Raw genomic sequence first — 14,642 nt, 5'->3', positions numbered from 1 at the left:
CGTGACACCACCCACGGTGCGTGGTAAAGTGGGATAACACCGCTGCTGTTGGGGAGAGGGGGAATCTGGTGGCGATGGTATGGCAACAAGGTGTTTAACCATTCAATGTGTAGGGGGATTTGTGCCCCGGGGCCCGGTGTTGGTGGTGCAGGAGTGGGGGTGCCATTGGGAAAAGGAAGGGTTTCTGCATACTCACTCAGTCCAAGAATACTGATAGCTTGTAAACCAGAATTCTGAGCACCGCTGCAGCAAGGAGGGAGCACGCTTGGGTCCGTGCCATTGGTGTTGCTTGTTAGCCTGTGGCCTTTTCCGTGGCACCTTGTTCACTCTTTGGATCCTGTAGTGTGGAACTAGTTGGGTCCCGCTCACCCGTATGGCTAACGGAGTGAGCTTGCTCTCAGGGTTCACGCTCGGGATTTCTGTGGACTGTCAGGGAAAGTCCTATCCCATCGGTGCGCTAGTAACCCAATTTTGGAGCGGGTGAGGGATGAATCTTGAAGGCTTCACCCCGTCGGGTAAATTACCAGGACGCTTGAAGCTACTTCCCAGCCTAGGGTCCGCGTACCCCGTCATGCTCTGGCCCCTGCCCGGAGATGGCACAAGGCCGCCGGCTGCCCTCCTCGGCAATCCGTGCCCCGTGACACGATCCCTGCGACTGGGGTTCCAGCTCCTACCAGGCCTAGACCAACCTCTGCCACCTAGTACTCAAGGAGCCCAGCTCCTAACCTGTGACCTCTCCTCTTGAGAGTCACCACTCAACTCTCTACTCCTTTTCCACCTTGTCACTTTCCCCTACCAACCCCCCATATGGGCGGCCCTATTCCCTTCAGGCCCCCCAATGGTGTGTCTGGTAGGTATGGTGCAAAGTGTTCCTAGGATTTTGACTGGCTAAGCTGTTAGCACCAACGGACCAGGACCCGTAACCAAGGAGGGTTAAATACCGTGCAGATGGGCAGATTGCACAATACCCTGTGACGACCTGATAGGCCAGGGCGTCACAGACAAAATAAGAAATAGCCGCCTGACTACTAAATGATCATCCCACAAGACATAAGCCACCTAAGCTGCTGCACATCTTGTTTGTCATGCTTTGAATCTGAGAACTTTGCCTGTGTGTGATGTGTACCGAAATTATTATTTTGTGTCCCAGTTATAACACTGAACTGCAAAGATACAGGAGCAGAAAGAGTTTTTATGATGACACAGTAACAAAATTACAATGTTTTAACAGAATGAATGTTCTCATATTGATTTTTAAGTCGTGACTATAATTTATCCAAGTACAATCTACTTGTTCATGGTCATGAAAGTAAAATCCTCCATCACTCCAGAAGGGCCAGAGATGTGAATAACCAGGAAGTAAAGACCTCAGTCTGTATTTCCTGCAGTGAACAGTTTCCATCTACATTTGTGATGCAGTGAGAAAATATAAAAGGCCTGGCCACTACCAGAAGAGAAGGAGTGTAGTGGGCTTATAGCTTCATCACCCCACAAGGGCCAGAGGGTGGCCAGATCCCCTAAGAGGCCTTAGCACAGAGGAAGTTCGGTGAGCTAAGAGGAAGATCTATGACTCATGCCAGGAGAGACCCGAGATCTTCTCCAGTAGAAGCCTTAGGTGGGTTTTGCACGTTGCGACATCGGTAACAATGTGTTACCGATGCTGCAGCGATAGTCCCGCCCCCGTCGCACGTGCGATATCAAGTGAAAGCTGCCGTAGCGATTATTATCGCTACGGCAGCTTCACATGCACATACCTGCCGTGCGACGTCCCTCTGGCCGGCGACCCGCCTCCTTCCTTAGGGGGGCGGGTCGTGCGGCGTCACAGCGACGTCACACGGCAGGCGGCCAATTGAAGTGGAGGGGCGGAGATGAGCAGGATGTAAACATCCCGCCCACCTCCGTCCTTCTCATTGCAGCCAGCGGCAGGTAAGGTGATGTTCCTCGCTCCTGCGGCTTCACACACAGCGATGTGTGCTGCCGCTGGAGCGAGGAACAACATCGTACCAGTCGCACCATCGGCATTATGGAAATGTCGGAGGCTGCAGCGATGATACGATAACGACGCTTTTGCGCTCGTTCATCGTATCAAAAAGGTTTTACACGTTGCGATATCGACTGTGATGCCGGATGTGCGTCACTTTCGATTTGACCCCATCGACATCGCACGTGCAATGTCGCAACGTGCAAAGCCGCCCTTAGGCTCCTTTCAGATTGCGTTTTACCTTACGTTCACAGGTCCCTTCGGAGCATCTGTCCGAACTGCCCCTCCCCCACTCTGCAAAGCATGTTGCGGACGCATGGGCCGGCAGGGCCATTCACTGTAATTGAGCACATTACGTTATCGTGTGCTCTGTTTTGTGCTCTTTTTGCACATATACGTTTTCTGCAGACAGACCCCCGAACGTAGTCAACTATGAGTTATGGCAAGAGATGAGGGAGATTAGGGGGAACCGCAAAGCATAAGAGAAACCTTCATAGTTGCCCCGGGACTGGAATGCTGGCATGAAGAGTGATTAGGGAGAGGGTACCGCCCTTCTGGGGAACAACGCTACATACCTAGGTGCCCACCAGATGAGCGCAAAATTGAGTGCTGAACTTACTGGGGAGTGGGACACATGTCAAGGAATTTCCCCATGCGAGTCTGTCAACAGTGGGGGCAGTTCCTGGTGGAAAGTTGTGCAGTGCAAAAAGAAGTCTCTGCCCATCATGGGCATCAAAGGAGAGGAAGGACATTAAGGTTCACTCAGCCTTCTGAAGATTGTGCCTGTTGTAGGGAGTGCTGTGCCTTGAGAAGCCAGTCTGTGGTGAGGTATGCCCTCCCCCTTAGAGCCAAGTGGAGAGAGAAAGTTTGCCCATAGATGAGTGCCTGTGGAGAAAGGGTGAAGACCTTGAGGAGATGGGAAGGTGAGCTGAGGAGTACCTCATCCAATGCAATGCTGAGATGTGACACAGGATGCCGAGGGGTGAGAGAGAGTCATGCAGCAAAACATCTGCATCACCCTGTGGACTACAAGTGTCTCAAATGGAACCGATATGCGCCAAGGATGCAGAAAGTGATGATGGCTTTAGAAAAGTGGCAGGAATAAAGGGTACTTTACACACAACGATATAGCTAACGATATATCGTCAGGGTCACGTTGTTCGTGACGCACATCCGGCGCCGTTACCGATATCGTTGTGTGTGACTAAAAGGAGCGACGATCAACGATCGCAAAAACGGCAAAAATCGTTGATCGTTGACACGTTGCTCCTTTTCATAATATCGTTGGTGGTGCATGCCGCATACAGAACAACCAGTTCGTCGTTCCTGTGGCATCACACATCTCTATGTGTGACACTGCAGGAATGACGAACATCTCCTTACTTGCCGCCGCTGGCAATGAGGAAGGAAGGAGGTGGGTGGGATGTTCCAGCCGCTCATCTCCGCCCCTCCTCTGCTATTGGGCGGCCCCTTAGTGACGCCGCTGTGACACCACACGAACCTCCCCCTTAAAGGAGAGATTGTTCGGTGTTTCCAGCAACGTCGCTAAACAGGTATGTGCGTGTGACGCTGCCGTAGAGATATTGTTCACTACGGCAGCGATCCCCACATGTCGCACGAACGATGTCGCTGTGTGTAAAGTGCCCTTTAGACTCACACCTGAGGAATACTTGAGTGTTGGAGGTAGTGCATTGACGCACCAGAAAGAGGTATTATGCACAAGAGAATCACCCCATGTTCTGAGCTGCTGTGAGGGTGAGGAGACCCGAGGGCTGCAGCCTGATGGTGAACTGCGGTCAGGTGGCTTTGTGGAGGAACTTACTGTGTCCCATTGAGAATCGCCGGACACTGAACTCTGGCATGAACCACCTGAAGTCCTGGGTATACCTTTTGAGACATCTTAAGAGGGGCCTTGAAGACCAAGCGTGCTAGCGCTGATGTCTCACCTGCAAGGAATACACAAAATGGTATCCTGTAGAGGACCATTCTACAAGAGATCTGAGCGCTCTGCTCAGCAGCTGATAGCATCAAGACCACCCCAAAGAGCACCAAGGGGCAGAAAGATCTTCTTGCATGAGGATTGCCCAGTTTAAAGAGGGGTGGAATGTAAGTGGGTGCAGAAAAGTTTGCAATTAAACATCTCCCTCCGCTCTCTCGTAAATCGGTAAAACAGAAGCAGATGCCGAGATGGGAAGGACCAAGAAGACCTCTGTCTGTGTTTCCTAGAGGAAACAGTTTAGAAGATGCATTGGGGCCAGGTAACACCTTTGATGAAGTGAGAAATTATAAAAGGCCAGCCCAGTACCAGAAGTGGAGGAGTTGGCATCAGAACCCCGATAAGTTAAGACAGGGGTCAGTGAAGTGGGTTTATAGCCCCATCACCCCAGAGGAGCCAGAGAGCGGCCAGATCCCCTAGGAGGCCTGAGCAAAGAGGAGATTGGTGACCCTATCTGAGAGGAAGATCCGTGACCCATGGCAGGAGAGACCCAAGATCTACAGTATGCCAGTAGAAGCCTGAGTTCTGTGCCCCTAAGTGAGACCTCCAGACCCAGACTTCGCCAGTCAAGGTACAGAGCCTCAACGTTCCTGAGCGAGACCTGAGGATTCAATTTATGCAGGTCAAGACACAGAGTCCAAGCAACGTTAGCCGGGAGCTGGAGCCCAGTGCTCTCTTTCACATGTCCAGCATTCACGTACGGTAGAAGGGTTGACTTGGGCTATGACTGCAGACAGGGTGGGGGTTGGCTGAAAGACAGGAGGCCAAACGTTCCCTGATAGATTTAAACGTTCCCTGATAGATTTTGTTAAGAGAACTTAAGGCCTAGTGTAGCGCTCCTGAAACCATCAGGGTGCTACAAGGTTCTGCATCCCCACCAGGATGCAGGGCCTACCCCCTTAGAGACCCAGAACCCCCGGTGCCGGTAACACCAAAAACCCAGGTAATCCCAGTTTTCCCCAACAATCCCCCATACAATGGTACCCAGCTAGGGTGGGACCAATGGATGGCTGCCTAGAGGTGGAGCCACTCCAGTCCACCAGTTGACGAGGTGGGAGGGGCAGATTGAGGAGAGTAGTCAGTGAGGTGACAGGAGTAGTGGAGTGAGGTGTCAGGAGTAGAGGAGTGAAGGAAGGTGGAAGTGAAGCAACGTCCTGACTCGGGTTAACGGTGACCTGGTACCCAGGAGAAGTGGTTGCCAGTGGAGTACGGTGGAGTACTCATGGATCTACGCACCAACGGGGAACGGGACCCTAGGACAGGAAAGAGCTTCAAGCCGACCTGTTAACACCAGTAATTCCAAATTGGTAAATAAGTCAAATATATGCTGGAAATAACATGTGCAAAAGATACAATTTTATTGAATCAAAGTCATGTGTGTACAGGGTTAAAAAAATTTAAAATCATTCCATGACAATGGATTATACACAACTGCATCTTCTCACAAAAGTTAATATAACATGAAGGATAATTTCCCAGTATACAATGAATGATGTATTAATATAGACCCAACCTATACAGATAGGAAGCAATAGGAAAGCTGGGGTCCTGAACAATAAATTCCAACAATATAGGGAGAGGGTGCAGGCAATCCCAGATGGAATTAACAATACTGCATCATCTCATTATAATAAACATGGCAACAGAAAAAGTTCCCAACTCATAATTGCTGATATATACAGTACAAACCAAATGTTTGGACACACCTCATTCAATGAGTTTTCTTTATTTTCATGACTCTGAAAATTGTAGATTCACATTGAAGGCATCAAAACTTTGAATTAAAACATGTGGAATGAAATACTTAAAAAAGTGTTAAACAACTGAAAATATGTCTTATATTCTAAGTTCTTAAAAGTAGCCACTTTTTGCTTTTGCTTTCGTTACTACTTTTCACACTCTTGACATTCTCTTGATGAGCTTCAAGAGGTAGTCACCAGAAATGGTCTTCCAACAGTCTTGAAGGAATTCCCAGAGATGCTTAGCACTTGTTGGCCCTTTTGCCTTCACTCTGCGGTCCAGCTCACCCCAAACCATCTCGATTGGGTTCAGGTCTGGTGACTGTGGAGACCAGGTCATCTGGAGTAGCACCCCCGTCACTCTCCTTCTTAGTCAAATAGCCCTTACACAGCCTGGAGGTGTGTTTGGGGTCATTGTCCTGTTGAAAAAAAAATGATGGTCCAACTAAATGCAACCTGGATGGAATAGCACGCCACTGCAAGATGCTGTGGTAGCCATGCTGGTTCTGTATGCCTTCAATTTTGAATAAATCCCCAACAGTGTCACCAGCAAAGCACCCCCACACCATCACACCTCCTCCTCCATGCTTCACAGTGGGAACCAGCCATGTAGAGTCTATTCGTTCATTTTTTCTACAAAGACACGGTGGTTGGATCCAAAGCTCTCAAATTTGGACTCATCAGACCAAAGCACAGATTTCCACTGGTCTAATGTCCATTCCTTGTGTTCTTTAGCCCAAACAAGTCTCTTCTGCTTGTTGCCGGTCCTTAGCAGTGGTTTCCTAGCAGCTATTTTACCATGAAGGCCTGCTGCACAAAGTCTCCTCTTAACAGTTGTTCTAGAGTTGAGAAGGTGTGTCCAAACTTTTGGTCAGTACTGTATATATACACATGCCTGACCCGTACAGGCAAACACACTGGATGTTATAATAGTCACCTGTGCTGGAGGGACTCAGTGAATCAAATGCCTACCTGAATACATTAAAAAAGCAAGCAAGGTTTAAGATGAATATAAAGGCAATGGGAAAGCTGGGTTCCTGAAAAAATAATCCAATAATGGGAGGAGAAGATGCAGGCCGTCCCCACGCGTTACGCCATCATGTTGATGGCTTCATCTGGGATTTCCTGCATCCTCTCCCTATATTGTTGGCATTTATTGTTCAGGAACCCAGCTTTCCTATTGCTTCCTATCTGTATAGGTTGGGTCTATATTAATACATCATTCATTGTATACTGGGAAATTATCCTTCATGTTATATTAACTTTTGTGAGAAGATGCAGTTGTCTATAATCCATTGTCATGGAATGATTTTAAATGTTTTTAACCCTGTACACATATGACTTTGTTACAATAAAATGTAATCTTTTGCACATTATTTCCAGCATATATTTGACTTATTTACCAATATGGAATTAATGGTGCCATTCGGATACCACCTTCTTTTGTTGTAGTCTTCACATGTTAGGTATCTGGCACAGAATTCCTTGTAATTATAGGTGGTGCTCATGTCGCGGGCGGGGAGGACGCCGCCGCGCGCTCGCTAATGCTCGGGTCCGGCGCTGCTGCGATGGCTGCTCGGTGGCTCGAGCGGTAGGCCGGATCCGGGGACTCGAGCGGCGCTCCTCGCCCGTGAGTGAAAAGGGGTGGTTGGTTTGGGGAATTTAGTCCGTGACGCCACCCAAGGGTCATGGTGAAGATAGGCACCACCGCTGCTGGTGACGGGGATCCCGGGAGCGATGGTAGGGAGCAGCTGGGATGTTGTTTTCCCCCTCCGTGGGTAGGGGTTGGTGGTCCCGGGGCCTGGTGATGTTGTGACGGGGAGGCAGGGTCGGTGAGGTGCAGGGTCGCAGGGACAGCGCGGCGCGGTGCCGGATGGCACGGGTGTACTCACTCAGCAAGAAAGGTACAAAGTCCTCGGTAAACCAAACGGCTGGATGGACTGGTCCCACAGCCGGCTGCAGTGTCTCTTCCCGGACAGGTGATGGCGGCTGTCTTTCCCTGCACCTTGATGTTCTTTCTGACTACTATGGATTCCCAACGGTAGTCCGCTCCCCGGTGTATGGGTACCGGAGGAGCCCGTTTGCCCGCAGGCGCTGGTCCTTGGGTCTCTAGCCTTAGGCGGTAGCTGTATACCCTCACGGTGTGGGCGGTTGCCTTCAATCGGGACTTTTGCTGTTGTGAAACCCCTGGGGTTCCAGTCACATTCGGATCTGACTATTGTCGGCGGCTCCAAGCCTGGTTGGGGTCCGATGGCCCTGCCTGTGTGTGCTGGCTTCACTTTGCTCCCCGGTCGGTACCGGCGGGCCATCGCCCGACCCCCGGTCCTGCGGTTCCGCGTCGCTCCACCACTCCTGCAGACGGCCACCACCGTCTGCCAACCTTGCTGTCAGTGCCTGAGCCACAAACCCAGACACCCAAGCGTTTACTCCTAACTCTTTACTCTCCACAACTAAACTGTCACTTTTCCTGCCTCCAGGCCTGTGAACTCCTCGGTGGGTTGAGCCAACCGCTTAGCCCCGCCCCACCTGGTGTGGACATCAGACACTGGAGGGAGGCAACAAGGGTTTTGTGTTTGGCTGGTGTCCCTGTCTAATGGGGGTGGGGTGTGTGAGTGTTATCTGTGACGACCTGGCTAGGCCAGGGCGCCACAGTCCCCCTTGGTGAAATGCAGACCGTCCACGGGCTGCCCGTCCATCACCGGTTTTATTTTTCAACTGTAAAAAGATAAATTAACATGTAAAACATTTTAAACATACGCATTTTTGTTAGAACACTTCAAACGTTGCACATATATAACATTTTTAATAATAATGGACAGGTGTCTTCCGCTCTCCCACCCAAGCAACCTAGCCCTGATGCTGCCCCTAAGAAGTGGGCAGAACCCCTTGACCCCAGTCCAGGTTCAGGCTGCTCGAGCGGGAACGGGTACAGTTACTCGCACCCGGCTGTCACTTCAGGTGACCCCATGTCTTTGGGGGACCCCTGACCCCCGGAGGATGGCCACCGGTCCTGGTGGTGGCCGGGCCCCAGCCTGCTCTGCTGCGGGCCCTTCCTCCAAACTGCCTCTCCGGAGGCGGCTCCGATGGAAATCACCCCTCAACTTATTTACAAGCCCACACGTTCGTGGGTGGCCTGCCAGTTCTCGGCCATGTCCATGAGTAGTCTCTCATGCAGGTTGTAAAACACAGGATCCCTCCGGGGACAACTTGCCGGCAACGGCCGGGATAATCACACAGTCAATCAGGTAAAGCTTCGGTTTGATTTACTGTCATTCATTTACACTGCTATGGGTCCCAACGGGGGACAACTGCTTGCAACGGCGAACCGCTGCCACTACTTAAGGTCATACTCCTCCAGAACCTCTTCCTGCTCCACATCCGGACGGCTTGCTGGAGGAGGGGGCTGGGGCCGCATCCGCTCACTGCGGCTCTGCCTCTGCTTTACATCCAGGGCGAACCAGCCCCTCTCCCCGCAGTGGCGGGAATAAGTCACTAGGTCGCCCGGCAGTAGATCACGACCTGGATGGCCCGTGGGGAGGTGTGAATTGACATCACGGCGGACCACGAATACTTCGACCTCCAGGCCCGGCTCATAGATGAAGCCAAACCCCCTCCGTTGGTCGAACTGCCGGACTTGACCCTCGTACATCGGGCCCCGCACCCGAAAGGTGGCCTGACGGAGTGCATCTTTTTCTCGGATCACCCTCGCCATTACTTCGGCCCTCTGCTGCTCTCTGGCGGCAATCTCCCGGCCCAACGGGTTTGGTTCCCTGTCCCAGTATGGGGCGTTGGCAGACCCCTGCGCCCGGGTCGGGCCCTGCTGGACCGCACCCACACCGGCCACTACCAGTTTTCTTTTGTGGGGGTCCTGCGGTGACATGGCCTGGACTGCGGCTTTGCAGTTGCGGCCCGGCGCAGCCTCAGCCGAGGCGGGGGACTCAGGGCTTGCTGACCTCACCAGTTGAGCCTTCGGGCCAGCAGCGGCCGGTTCTTCCACGGCCGGGCAGACTGCCGGAGCCAGGACGGCTTCAGGTGCGGCCACTTCCGGGGCCAATGGCTCCTTGTCGCGGACGCCTACTTCCCACGGGGCCTTCCACGGTAGCGAAAAGGACACAGGCCGTTCCCGAACAATGCCCCCAGGCCGGTCCTCTAGGGCAGCCGGGTTGGCTTCCACTACCGGTGTTGGGGGTAGCGAACCGAGCGGAGGGGCAACAGCAGCCGTTACAGATGGCGGGGGAAGCAGGAGGGTGAGCGGACGCAGGCCGGGCCCCTTAGCCGCAGCGGCTGGTCCTTCTCGGACATAGGGGCGTGGGTCGCTTACCCGCTCCTCCAACTCTGCCTCCACCTCGCGTCTCCGCACGGCCGCCGCCACTTCCTTTATCTCAGCCACCCAGCGCTCCATCAAGAACCGGACCTGGGCTTGAAGAAGGCAGCACATCTGTGCGGTCCGGGCTTCCACCCACGCCGCTGTTCCTGGCGTGGGTTCGGGAATTTCCGCGGTGCCGGCCGGACGGGACATCATGCATGGCCGTGTTCCAGGAACCAATTGTACGCAGAGTCCTGGCGTCCCCGCTTTTATAGCCTCGGCTACATCAGGCAGACACACTCTCGTGCCCCCTTGGTACTCTTCAGCACTTCTGTTTGTTGGGGGCGGGGCTTCACTTTCGCGCCTTCCCTGCTCGGAGAAGACGCTCGAGTGGGAGATTTTCGCACCAAGATGGCGGCGCTTCAAAATTTTCGGCTGGACACCGCCGGCGGTGATCACAAGGCGCACTTCTACTGGTAAGTAGATGGGTTCAATCCTGTTCATGACGCCAAGTTGTCGCGGGCGGGAAGGCCGCCGCCGTGCGCTCGCTAGCGCTCGGGTCCGGCGCTGCTGCGATGGCTGTTCGGTGGCTCTAGCGGTGGGCCGGATCCGGGGACTCGAGCGGCGCTCCTCGCCCGTGAGTGAAAAGGGGTGGTTGGTTTGGGGGATTTAGTCCGTGACGCCACCCACGGGTCGTGGTGAAGATAGGCACCACCGCTGCTGGTGACGGGGATCCCGGGAGCGATGGTAGGGAGCAGCTGGGATGTTGTTTTCCCCCTCCGTGGGTAGAAGTCGGTGGTCCCAGGGCCCGGTGATGTGGTGACAGGGAGGCAGAGTCGGTGAGGTGCAGGGTCACAGGGACAGCGCGGCGCGGTGCCGGATGGCACGGGTGTACTCACTCAGCAAGAAAGGTACAAAGTCCTCAGTAAACCAAACGGCTGGATGGACGGGTCCCACAGCCGGCTGCAGTGTCTCTCACCGGACAGGTGATGGCGGCTGTCTTTCCCTGCACCTTGATGTTCTTCTTTCTGACTACTATGGATTCCCAACGGTAGTCCGCTGCCCGGTGTATGGGTACCGGAGGAGCCCGTTTGCCCGCAGGTGCTGGCCCTTGGGTCTCTAGCCTTAGGCGGTAGCTGTATACCCTCACGGTGTGGGCGGTTGCCTTCAATCGGGACTTTTGCTGTTGTGAAACCCCTGGGGTTCCAGTCATATTCGGATCTGACTATTGTCGGCGGCTCCAAGCCTGGTCGGGGTCCGATGGCCCTGCCTGTGTGTGCTGGCTTCACTTAGCTCCCTGGTCGGTACCGGCGGGCCGTCGCCCAAACCCGGTCCTACAGTTCCGCGTCGCTCCACCACTCCTGCAGACGGCCACCACCGTCTGCCAACCTTGCTGTCAGTGCCTGGGCCACAAACCCAGACACCCAAGCGTTTACTCCTCACTCTTTACTCTCCACAACTAAACTGTCACTTTTCCCTCCTCCAGGCCTGTGAACTCCTCGGTGGGTGGAGCCAACCGCTTAGCCCCGCCTCACCTGGTGTGGAAATCAGACACTGGAGGGAGGCAACAAGGGTTTTGTGTTTGGCTGGTGTCCCTGTCTAATGGGGGTGGGGTGTGTGAGTGTAATCTGTGACGACCTGGCTAGGCCAGGGCGCCACACTCATATTCTCCCTTTTCTTTTCAGGACCTGTTAACACCTGCACAGAAAGGGAACCATCAAGAACCTTGATGACCCTAAAGAATCCAAAGACTCGATAGCAAAGGGAGAACCGGGGACAGAACCAGAGACTCAAACTCCACAGGGTTCACGTTACCGTCAGTCGGACAGAAGTGTACAAACCACAGAACGGGGACCCCCAGTTGTTCTATACCATGCATGGGGACCCACTTACCAGAGACAGGTGCAGTGGAAGAAGGTACCAGAGAACCAAACTAGCACTGGGACGAAAGGGACCTGGAGGCGAAACCAGACGGCCTCGGGCAACCAGTTAACAACTTCTGCAGAAAGTGACTAAACCAGTTGCACGGAACATCGGAACATCTGTGTGGACTACCTTCTTCTGATGCCCACTGCACCATACACCCTCCGGGGCAAAACCTTACTTGCGGAGGGATTACCATACTAGCTTCCAATATCATCAGCCCCAGTAGAGACATTCTGCAGCGGTGGCTCCCTACACTTAGCCGCAACACCACAAGTGGCATCACAAGTGAACATTATCCATATCTCCCCTGTAAATAACCCCATTATAAAAAGGGCCCAGGGCACGGAACTGGGTAATGGCCACCACCGTGACATCCCCAAGAGAGACATTGCCCGGAACCGAGTACCCCATATCCCTGGGTGCTGTATCCAGCAATAAAACTGGTGACGCCCGCTAGGGCCACTGTGCGAAAAAGACTCAGCGCAGTAACTCCCCAGGGATGGGTGCATAATCCCTGCTAGAGGGATACCAGTATAATCCCTTAGAAACTTTGCAGTTATCTAGATTAAAGACTAAGGGGTACTTCTCACATAGCGAGATCGCTGCTGAGTCACAGGTTTTGTGACATACCAGTGACCTCATCAGGGATCTCGCTGTGTGTGACTAAGCAGGGACCTGGCCTCTGCTGTGAAATCGCTGATCGTTACACACTGTTCTGGTTCATTTTTTGGTCGTTGGTCTCCCGCTGTGCAGCACACATCGGTGTGTTTGACTGCGGGAGACCAACGAGCACCGACTCTGTGTAAGCAGCGTACGCTGGTAACTAGGGTAAATATCGGGTAACTAAGCAAAGCGCTTTGCTTGATTACCTAATATTTACCCTGGTTACCAGCATACGTTGCTTACAGGTTGCCAGCGCTGGCTCCCTGCACACGTAGCCAGGATAAATATCGGGTGACTAAGTAAAGCACTTTGCTTAGTAACCGATGTGTACCCTAGCTACGTATACAGGGAGCCAGCGCGGGCAGCCTGTAAGCGGTGTACGTTGGTAACCAGGGTAAATATCGGGTAATCAAGCAAAGCGCTTTGCTTAGTTACCCGATATTTACCCTGGTTACCAAGCGCAGAATCATTACACGAGTCGCTGGTGGCTGGTAGCTGGTGAGATCTGCCTGATTGACAGCTCACTAGCAACCCTGTAGTGACGTACCAGCGATCCTAACCAGGTCGTATCGTGGTCGGAATCGCTGGTGTCGTTTAGTGTGACGGTACCCTAAGACGTTTGCTCTGTATTATGTTATTTATGTGCCCTTGTTTTGTGTATTTACACTGTTCAACTGTTCCCACAAGATCGCAATCAACAGAAAAATTCATTACCTGTTTCCACCTTGTGTGACCTGCGCTGTTGCATCCGATAACGTACTTTGTTACAGAAGTTTGCTCCGAGTCATTAGGGCGGTGCAGGGAGCTGTAACTGTCACCACTGAACTACACAGTGAGTGTGGTGTAGTCACTCCCTGGCTATCTCATTGCAAGCATGCTCTGCAGACACACGCTACACACACATATTGCAGAGGGAGTGATTACTGTGTGCTCTCTGGGTAGTGATTAGTGCTTCGTATATATCTCCCTGCACCAGCCCAATGACTGGAAGCTTGTGGCCGCAGAGAGAATAGAACTCTAGTAAGCCTGACAGACAAGATTTAAGTGCCATTTGCCTGCAGAATACAACTATATCTGCAGGTAAATTTCATTTTTGAGGAGACAGGTTCTTTTTAATGAATTGCTTGTTATGCACTTGACTTTGGGAGGGATGGAAAGTTGTTAAAGGGACAGAATGACTTCATACCAAGTACAGGAGCTCGGTGCATCATGGCGGGGCTAAACATTTAAGTGCCCCTTCCCACCTGCTTGCTTTCTATCTCCACCCTTCTCTAGCTCTATGAAGCCAGAGCTGTTGTAGAAGGGTGTGTAGAGATAGAGAGTAAACAAGCAGGTAGAAGGTGCTTATACTTGGTCTGAACAGTGATTCTGTGATGACAGAGCCCCTTTAAGCGGAGCGAGCACATAGCTCATTAGAAAAAGCTATTAGCTCTGTAACCTGTGATTCATTTGAGAATTACAAACTTCTCTTAATTGATTTATTAAGGATGCCTACTTACCAAGTGGCAGAAAAATGGCCAAGACAAGGAAAAGGGACAACGACCCAACTAAGCTGTCTGTTTTCTTTCCGGAGCATAGGCAATATGGCTGCAAATCCTCTTGTCAGTGCTATAACCACAGAGGGGAGGAGGAAAAGAAAGAGCAGAGTCACAGTCCAAAGCCAGCATCATCTCTGCCATCCAGCTCAGCCTCATTAGAGATAGGGAATGCTGATGAGATCAGCACAGTAAGCCAAATGAAAAGACCGAGTTATTAGACTGCCAGGACCCAACTACCACCATTTTCCCCCCTAGAAAGACACAACACCGTTCTCTTATAAATTAAAATACTTTTATTTGAATTTTCCATTTTGGAGAGAGGCATGGGGAAAAACCACTCTCATCTTTTACTTTGGCATAAAATTTGGTTGCAGCTTTTAACCAGGCATTAACTAGCCAACATCACGGGGTTCAGGGAAATGTACCGCCTTCCGTCCGTCCGGCGCGGGTATTTCACCACCACTTTTCCTACCCCTTCCGCTGCTGCGACTTA

The 14,642-nt window shown here is 52.3% G+C and overlaps 1 protein-coding gene across 3 annotated transcripts in view; it reads right to left on the bottom strand.

The window, feature by feature from the left end:
- Positions 1 to 14,227, bottom strand: part of PLA2G4C (phospholipase A2 group IVC) — a 154,811-nt gene extending 140,584 nt beyond the window's left edge. For 2 of the 3 annotated variants that reach the window (XM_075319873.1, XM_075319895.1), the window contains exon 1: positions 14,111 to 14,227. In XM_075319873.1, coding sequence (XP_075175988.1) covers positions 14,111 to 14,187 — 77 coding nt within the window. In that variant the 5' untranslated portion in view covers positions 14,188 to 14,227. The remainder of the gene's footprint in view (positions 1 to 14,110) is intronic. The other variant, XM_075319880.1, reaches the window with a different exon arrangement.
- Between the last annotated feature and the right edge of the window lie 415 nt (positions 14,228 to 14,642).

This window comes from Anomaloglossus baeobatrachus, chromosome 1, assembly GCF_048569485.1.
Source record: "Anomaloglossus baeobatrachus isolate aAnoBae1 chromosome 1, aAnoBae1.hap1, whole genome shotgun sequence".
NCBI classification, from domain to species: domain Eukaryota; kingdom Metazoa; phylum Chordata; class Amphibia; order Anura; family Aromobatidae; genus Anomaloglossus; species Anomaloglossus baeobatrachus.
This window is presented reverse-complemented; position numbering and strand designations above follow the sequence as displayed.